General features: G+C 40.2%; 3 protein-coding genes across 3 annotated transcripts in view; 2 read left to right on the forward strand and 1 right to left on the reverse strand.

Annotated features, from left to right (window-relative positions):
- Positions 1-3391, forward strand: part of rbbp8 (retinoblastoma binding protein 8) — a gene marked incomplete at its 5' end in the record, with an annotated part of 18429 nt that extends 15038 nt beyond the window's left edge. The window contains 1 exon segment of the mRNA XM_014001629.1: positions 2647-3391.
- tmem241 (transmembrane protein 241) lies at positions 100-5776 on the reverse strand (the record flags this gene model as incomplete). Its single annotated transcript, XM_014001630.1, is given in 14 exon segments — positions 100-152; positions 229-322; positions 831-900; positions 972-1006; positions 2216-2251; positions 2555-2597; positions 2824-2872; positions 2942-2993; positions 4738-4766; positions 4839-4916; positions 4996-5077; positions 5254-5331; positions 5413-5459; positions 5659-5776. Coding segments are annotated over 14 exon segments (818 nt in total), but the record flags the coding sequence as incomplete, so codon positions are not given.
- Positions 5777-6141: 365 nt separating this feature from the next.
- The window catches only part of nsmaf (neutral sphingomyelinase (N-SMase) activation associated factor), a gene marked incomplete in the record, with an annotated part of 21198 nt that continues 18304 nt past the window's right edge, over positions 6142-9035 (forward strand). The window contains 1 exon segment of the mRNA XM_014001628.1: positions 6142-6253. Coding sequence (XP_013857082.1) covers positions 6215-6253 — 39 coding nt within the window.

Below are 9035 nucleotides of genomic sequence, written 5' to 3' on the forward strand. Positions count from 1 at the left end.
CAAACAAACAAACAAACAAACAAACAAACAAACAAACAGTTACAAATAAATAAAAACTCAGATTAAACATTAAAACTGAGTCGTCACCATAAAACAGACGTGTTGTTGAAGTCCGAGCTGAAAACTAACGGGGACAGAAACATGGCAGCAACCTGAGAGACAACGGGAAGAAAGTTACATGTTTACTCCAAACGGAGGATTGTTTACTCAGGTTGTTTGTTTGTTTACCTTTGATAAAAACACCCAGACTGTGAAGTGTTCGATGGACGGTCCTCGTTTCAGTTTGACTGAAGCCAACAGCAACAGGAAGCCCAGCAGAGCGCTGAAGGAAGGAGTTTCAGCAAAGTGTCAATAAAAACATGAGCCGATAATTAAACCTGGTTTTTGTTGAACTAGCAGCCGAAGCTTAAAAACAGGAGCCGATAATTAAACCTGGTTTACGTTGAACTAGCAGCCGAAGCTTATAAAACACGAGTCGATAATAAAACCTGGTTTTTGTTGAACTAGCAGCCGAAGCTTAAACAGGAGCCAATAATTAAACCTGGTTTATTGAACTAGCAGCCGAAGCTTAAACAGGAGTCGATAAAACCTGGTTTGATTAGCAGCCGAAGCTTAAACAGGAGCCAATAATTAAACCTGGTTATGTTGAACTAGCAGCTGAAGCTTAAAAACAGGAGCCGATAATTAAACCTGGTTTGTTGAACTAGCAGCCGAAGCTTAAAAACAGGAGCCGATAATTAAACCTGGTTTGTTGAACTAGCAGCCGAAGCTTWAAAACAGGAGCCGATAATTAAACCTGGTTTGTTGAAGTATCAGCCGAAGCGGCTCACCTGGCGCAGCAGCCGCAGTGGAAGGTGTGGGAGTGGAGGGAGGGGAACTGGAAGGCACCTGTCAGGTCACCTGTAGGTCAAACATGTTATAAACGTCTTCCTGTTGGACCGTTAGCATCACAGCTGCAGGTCCAGACTTACCTGAGGGGTGAGCAGCGAGGCCCAGCAGAACCACACTGTASAAAAACACACACAAGCTGTTAGCAGCCGAAACCTCCATCCTTCAGCTTTTATAGTTTTCAGTAAAAACAAGCCAAACGTTCTTCAGTTCCTTCAGGAACTTTGTTCTCTTTGAAACCTGCTTCAGCTGCTGATTTCTAGTTTTGTTTTCTTTTTCTACGTTTGCCAAGAGTTTAGCTACTTTAAGACACTTTAGGCTTTTAGTTGTTGTTCTACTGTTTTGTTATTTTGGATTACAGCTTTGATTAATTTTAGCTAACATAGTTTGGGTCTTTACTACTTTTGGCTATTTTTGGCTGATGTTTTACTACTTCAGACTTTCAGCTGGTTTTCTGTTTTTTCATGTTTTTTTACACGTTAGCCTACATTTTGGCTCATTTTGAGTAAATTYGTCTACTTATAGCATCTTTTGGCTAATTTTCCCTCGTTTTATTTTACTTTCCTTTTAACAAAAGTCCTGCTACTTTGAGCTAGTCTTTTTCTATTTTTGCTACATTTCTGCTACTYATAGCATTTTAGCTAGTCTTTTGATCATTTTAGCTAGTCTGATTCTAGTTTTTGCTAGCATTTAGCTTGTAGCTGGTGAAGTGCTACTTTAGCTAGTCTTATTCTACTTTCATCTACAATTTTGCTCATTTTATGTAATGTTTTTTTCTGCCTTTAAGCTATTTTTTAGTTTTTTTAGCTAGTTGTTTTTTACTTTTAACTATTCTGCTACTTTAGCCTACTACTACTAGCCTTTTAGCAATTTGTTTTGCCTTTAGCTACTTTTAGGTAACACTTTGCTTTTTTACCATTTCAGCTGTGCTCTACTCATTTGTCTCGTCTTATTTTTTAGCTACTGTTCTGCTACTTGTAGCATTATAGCTAGTCTTTTGGTATATTTTTTAGCTGGTGATCTCATTTAGCTAATCTTATTCAAATTCTACCTACAGTTTTGCTAATATTGATTGGTTTTTGCTACGTTTAGCTAGTCTTTTGATACTTTGGCTAATCTTTTTCTGCATCGATCTTTTAGTTAGCGTAGTTGTCTTTAGCTTTCAGTTAATGTTCTGCTTGTTTTAGCTCATACAGCTCAGCTTCAGCAGATTTCAGTGTTTTATTTATATTGGTTTTTTGTAGTTTTAGCTCATTTAAAGGTTCGGCTGTTTGTCGTCACAAAACGGATGAAATGAAAATCTGTCAGTTTTATTTTGAAGTCTTACCTGAACAGGTAGTTGATCCACTGCTGCTCGATATCACTGGAAATAAAATCACAACAAACTGAATCAGAAACAGGTGAAGAAATGTTTTTAATCGGACTTTTATTTTGACGTTTAAATCAATAAATGAACCATAGATTTGTCTCAAACTGGATTTTRTTATTGACACAGCTGAAAACACCGGACGGTTGTAGCTGATGCGAGAAGCATTATTTTTAGTGTTTAAAACTCAGTAAATGTTAAAATCGGATGTTTTCTTTTTTACATTTGAGCTTTTTTTTCCTTGTGTTACATTAAGAACAAAAACTTGTGTTTTTATCTTTATAAAATGTTTTGACCAACCTTAAATTATTGGACCTGTGAACCTGGAACGCCCTGTACGCACCTGGAAATAAACAGGACTCTTTAACCAGGTGGTTCTGCTCGGTTCTCAGGGAACAACACAGCATCTCGGTGGACCTGGTCCTACTCGGRTCTGACCCGGCCCAGTCGAGCTGAAGACCGGACGTCTGACTGAGACTCCGCCCACATCCATTATATCGAAAACCACACGAGGCCGCGCCAACCCGAGGCTGGACAACAAAACGGTTTCTGTTTACGTTCACACTTACCAACGCAGACAAGATGGCAGAGAGCCCAGCTGTACCCGCTGTGGTCAAACTGTAAACAAAACACAAAGTGAAACAAGCCGCGCCTCTGAAATGTGATTCATGTTGAACAGTTTGTTACCCGAGGGTCAGACGGGGCCAGGTTAACGGCCGACAGCAGCATCAGAAAGACACTGAAGGAGAATTAAAAATAAATAAAAATAAAAAGCAGCATTTGTTTTGTTAAGCAAATATAAAACCGTTTCACAGCAAACATCACATTTTCATTTTGATTAACTTAAAAACGTCATTTTAGTTTATTTCTAATTCATTAATTCAGCCATTTTTACCATTTCTCCTACAAAAGATGAGCCACAAAAATACTTAAAATAAAGTTTAATAACGTGTCGTTATTTCATTCAAGAGAAATTGAGTTTAAATGAGAAAATTTCACAAACCTTTAATTTTACTAAGCTACATTCCTTGCTGCTTTTTGATACTTAAATGTCTTTTTTTTAAATAACTTGCTATATGTTGTCTTGTGATGTTTAAAAATCCAGTATTTTTCAATAAATGTGCAAAACTGATTTTACTGGATTTTTGCCTCCAGTTTGTTGATTAACTTCCTGCTGGATCCAGAGAGCAGTGTGTCGAAGAAACACAGTCTGGTTTCAAATTATAAATATTTAGAGGTGCAATAATACATGTAGCCGTATCGAACCGTTCAACACACACTATGTATGGACAAATACAGATTTTTAAATTTTACTTTATCAACTTGTCTTCTGAAGATGCTCTGTGTTGAAGGATCAGTGGATCTGTGTTCGACTACTCTACCTGGGCTACTTGCTGTTTCAGCAACATTTCATTTAAAAACTACTTTTGGGTTTAAACAAATGTTCCATCCATCCATCCATCCATTTTCTTCCGCCTATCCGGGGTCGGGTCGCGGGGGCAGCAGCTTCAGAAGGGAGGCCCAGACCTCCCTCTCCCCAGCCACTTCTTCCAGCTCCTCCGGGGGAACTCCAAGGCGTTCCCAGGCCAGCCAAGAGACATAGTCCCTCCAGCGTGTCCTGGGTCTTCCTCGGGGCCTCCTCCCGGTGGGACGTGCCCGGAATACCTCACCAGGGAGGAGTCCAGGAGGCATCCTTACCAGATGCCCGAGCCACCTCAACTGGCTCCTCTCGACGTGGAGGAGCAGCGGCTCTACTCTGAGTCCCTCCGGGATGACTGAGCTTCTCACCCTATCTCTAAGGGAGAGCCCAGCCACCCTGCGGAGGAAACCCATTTCGGCCGCTTGTATCCGGGACCTCGTTCTTTCGGTCATGACCCAAAGCTCATGACCATAGATGAGGGTAGGAACGTAGATCGACCGGTAAATCGAGAGCTTCGCTTTCTGACTCAGCTCTCTCTTCACCACAACGGACCGGTACAGCGCCCGCTTTACAGCAGACGCTGCGCCAATCCGCCTGTCGATCTCCCGCTGCCTTCTTCCCCCATTCGTGAACAAGATCCCCAGATACTTAAACTCCTCCACTTGAGACAGGGCGACCCCCCTGACCCGGAGAAGGCACTCTGCCCTTTTCCGGCTCAAGACCATGGCCTCGGATTTGGAGGCACTGAGCTTCATCCCAGCCGCTTCGCACTCGGCCGCGAACAAATGTTCATATTTAATTTAAATAAATTACAAGTTTAAAAGGGCATGGAAATGTCTCTTTTTTGTATCGAAAAAATATCGAACCGTGAGACTAAAGTACCGAATCGTGAATTTTCTGCATCGTTGCACCCCTATTTACATTTATACATTAATTTATACTTAAAGGTTTGTGTCATTTTTGTACAAATACAGGCTCAAATACAAGAAAGAACGTTAGTTTTATTTTGAAGGTAAGTAAAAGTACTTCCTGTTATTCTAACATTTGCTGTGAAGAACAATACCTGATAAATTTGAGGCGCTGCGTCGTCTGCTGTTAGAAAACAGAGACAAMGTGTTACATAAAGGTCAAAACTTTGGTGACGTTTCAGAATAAAGGACCCACATCTCTGCGAAGGACCTTCAGGATCACAAAGGTGACGACGTGAGAGGAGTTTTGAAGTGTGAAGAAGAAAGGAATGTCCTGCAGAGAGGAATTACAAACACTGGATTTTACTTTGGTTATGTTTTCTTTAAACTACATTTATTAAAGGGTCACTCACTATGCGAGATAAGGCCCTTGAACCTGCGTATATGTTCCCAACAAACAGGAAGGAGGCGGGAAGCCAGGAGAGAGCAGCAGGTCTGGAAGACATTTCAAATTAAAAGCATGACATTTATTGATGAGCAGTGGTGGCCATTTTTAATTGAATTAATTGGATTAACTCCTAAAATTAACATAACCCCACACCTCTCACGGCGGTGGGTGATAATAAGGACGAGCAGCTAAAATTAAAAGCTATAAATAAAAATAAAAGTACCTGCTGATGCGGCTCATTTCCACCCATCCCAGTTTTTGAGACAGCAGAAGCAGAACAGCTCCAACAAACGTCTGCCATCTTCAAAACAAATGTTACAGTTCAAGTTTTATTAACTTTAATTAACATAAAACACATGAATAAATGTTTTGAGAGACTCACCCTTGAAATAAAGTTGGGTAGGTGAAGTTCAGCACTGACAGGACAAACTAAAAACAACCAAACTCCATTTAAAAAACATCTAATTTAATTACCTTTAATTGACATTTTTAAATATTTATAATAAATGCTTTCCAACTAGGATAAACAAATGTTACCCTTTTCAATGCTCGTTTTAGCCTATGCTACGCTAATAGCTTAGCATAGTTTTATAACTTAAGCAAAGCTAATTAGAGCTACTTTCCTCACCTTATTTGTGAAATATGACACAACAAAAACGAAGCTAAACGCGAGGCCAGYGATGTGGCTTCTCCATTGCATGTTGCCCTGCAGACAAACTGCAGCTGGTACATGATTATTATTAAAAAAGATATATAAACAATAGTTATTTTTTGTTGTTTTTCTCCGATCGACTCGTTTCAAAATCGGAAACTTCTTCCCTCACTGTTTTCTGACACGTCGAGACGTCAAACTGCAAAGATCGTCTATAGAGAAGAAGAAGACTCACTGTGTGAGAGTCACACGCATGCGCTGTTCGTGCTGAAGACTCTAAAAGTAAAAATAAATAAACATATATAATAAATAGGTTTATAATATGCGAGGATTAAAGTTGAAAAAGTTTGATTTAGTTTTAAAGACGTCGCTTAACGATTTTGGTCACAGAAAATGAGTCAGAGTGGCGCCTCTTTTGCCCAGTGTAGTCTCGGAGACTGAGTCACGTGACGTGAATTGAATTTCCGTGTTTACAGACGCTGCTGCTTTCAGGACGACGGTGTCGAGTTTCGCTGGAGGATGCGTCGCGGCCATGGCGTTTTTTACGACGCAGGAGCGAACAAAGAGGTTCGTGTCGGCCTTCTCTGTAGTCCCRCAGGTCTTTGTTTGTTTGGGGTTTGCGGTCTCGTCTCTTCGCTGAATGTCCGGACAGCCGTCAAAGGGCTGCGTCACTAATTACAGCCTCTCTGTCAGGTGCTCCGCTTTTATYCTGAAGCGTTTGTTAGTTTTCATGTCGCATCCCATGATGCTCTGTAAAACTGTACATTATGAGGTCTGCAGGGTCCATCCAGGCAGCCCAAACCATCAGTCCTCCACCACCGTGCTGACAGTTGTTTGCTGCAGTGCATTGTGGGTAAACATTAGTCTGGTTGTGGTTCCATCCATCCTTTAGATCAGTGTTCCCCAAAGTTGGGGTCACACCAAGGTGGGGTCCTGAAAAGATTTTCTGAATTAAATGAGTGAGGTTAGTGTATTTAAAATGKATAAATGTAGTATAATAAATATTGTTACTATGCCCATGTTTAGTTGACCTGATACAAATGTTTATCATCCAAAAACAGCTGGGGGCACAGGTCTCTGCTACTGTTATTTTGTGGGTCAAAAGCTGAAAAGTTTGGGAACCACTGGTTTAGGGTGACTGGTGCCGGTGTCTCCAGTCCATCAGAGACAAAGGAGACACACCTTGTTTCCTTCAAAACAAACCTGCTCAGTCTGTTTCTCATGTCCTGTCGTGACCTTTGACCTGYGAACAGGTCTGCAGGGTCTGACACTCCTTTCTGTTGCACAGTCTGACCTTGGGGGTAAATATGCTGGGATTTCCCACTTCCCACCTTTGACCCTTCCCAGATCAATCTGCAGCAACAGGTGTTTTTCTGACGTCAGTGTTGATATAATTTCCCTTTGGGATCAATAAAGTATTTTTGAATTGAATTGAATAATCGTGGGAGTTTTCAGCTCTTTATTTATAATCATCCGAAGCCTCGTATTTTAGCTTAACTTATCAAATGTGAATCATTTGTGACACCGTGTTCAGCTAAAAAAAATCTAAAATATGAGGCTACAGATTGTAGGGGTCACCTCGAGTGAAGAAACAAGATTTACTGCCTCAAAGCAGGCCTGACGAGAGGACAGGAACTCTGTCACAAACTGAACTCTATTTAGGCCATGACAGGTCATTCTAACCGTGGAAGAGAACCCCTCAGTTCTCTTAATCAGATAATGGACAGAACAATTTCTTCTGTTCGTGATTCATTTGTTGTTTAACTAAGAATGTTTATGCATTTGTTAAATCATGATAATGACTGTCACAGGAAAAGTGGAACCACTTCTTTCCTTTATCGTGCCTAAGAAATTAATAATGGTATAAAAATCAGAATCTCATTACAATGTTTCATTGTGTTTTTATGTAAATCACTGTTTTTATTTTACTGTGAACACAGTAATATAATTGTGGATTTTTCCTGAGAAAATCTTTCATTTTTCTGGACTAACAAAATGGTTCAAAACTGATTATAAAACAGAAATGTTAATTAATCATCATAAATGTTTTGCAGTGATTTCTCTTATAGAAGAAAGCTAAAGAGGTTATCATGACGTTGTTGAACAACCACAGAATTTAACCTTGACTGGCRCCTGGCTGGCAAATCTTTATCTTTCTTTCTCTGACTCATCTCTACGCCTGAGGGCGGAACCAAAGATCGTCCGTTTCTATTGCTAACCACGGACGTCTTTGAGCGATACACTCTTCTTCCTGACTCCAACTAGGAAGGAAAGCTGAGTTTTTCTCTCACGGGAGAGACTCAGTTTGGCCTGTTGGGTCTTTCCCATGAGCTAACTAGGGAAGAATTAACAGCCGGGACCCCGGACGCCGCCGGCGGTCCCACCCAGAGGCTTCAAGCCTCCAAGAGTGTTTTTAACTCCCGAGGGGAGATTTTATTTTGAAASAAGGAACCGGATGTCAGCTAGAATCTTTCTGGCTTGGACTGAAACAGACGAAAAGTTACCTGAAAAACACCTACTCGCCAAGGACCAGTRRGCGAGCTGATAAAAAGTTCCCTGACTGATCGGAGGTGAGACAGTTCCTACCCAGGGGYGACTCAAGAAGTCATCACCAGGTAAAAACCGACGTGTTCGGGGTGACGTGTCATGTGGAAATCTTAAGCGCAGAAGGGACGTGCTGATCCGGTTGACCACACTTGATAAAGTAAAAGTAGTAGAAATACTAACCTTACTTTCATCCTTTACTTTGTTCTTAATTTGCCAAAACTTAAGCTGAAAGTGCCAGTAAAATTGTTTGGCCGTTAACATCAGAACTGACGTTTTACTGTTCTATATCAGTAATCTGAGTTGATGTGAATTAAAATTTGGACGTGGGTTTTATCTCATTTAACTCTTGACGCTTGTTATAGGAATAACCACAATCAGGTGTAACTTATGATCTGTTCAACTCATGTAAATAAATGATTGCATAGTCTTTTATGAATCAACTTGAACTCGTCTGAACTTATTGTGTCACTTTTCACTTCGCACAGTCAAGATATTAACAAGTAATGAGAAATACCTTGGTAAAAGTTTCCTCATAACCTTGTATATGAGAGATGTGGGAAAAGCTTAATTCACCTTAAGCTCCCTTCCTACAAGATGATTATCAAACTAGAGGAATTTTTATTTCCTGCAAAAAAAAAAAAAAGCATGAATGTTTAGCTCTGAAAGATTTTAGCTGAAAGCTGCAGAAGAAGCTGAAATAGTTTAATAACAAAACTGTTCATATGAGTTAAATTTAAACCGCTGAGTTTTGCTGAAAAATGAACTAAAAGTGAAAAATTAAAAATAAAGATAGCAAAATATGGTAA

Source organism: Austrofundulus limnaeus, unplaced genomic scaffold (genome assembly GCF_001266775.1).
Source record: "Austrofundulus limnaeus strain Quisiro unplaced genomic scaffold, Austrofundulus_limnaeus-1.0 Scaffold9, whole genome shotgun sequence".
Classification (NCBI taxonomy): Eukaryota; Metazoa; Chordata; class Actinopteri; order Cyprinodontiformes; family Rivulidae; genus Austrofundulus; species Austrofundulus limnaeus.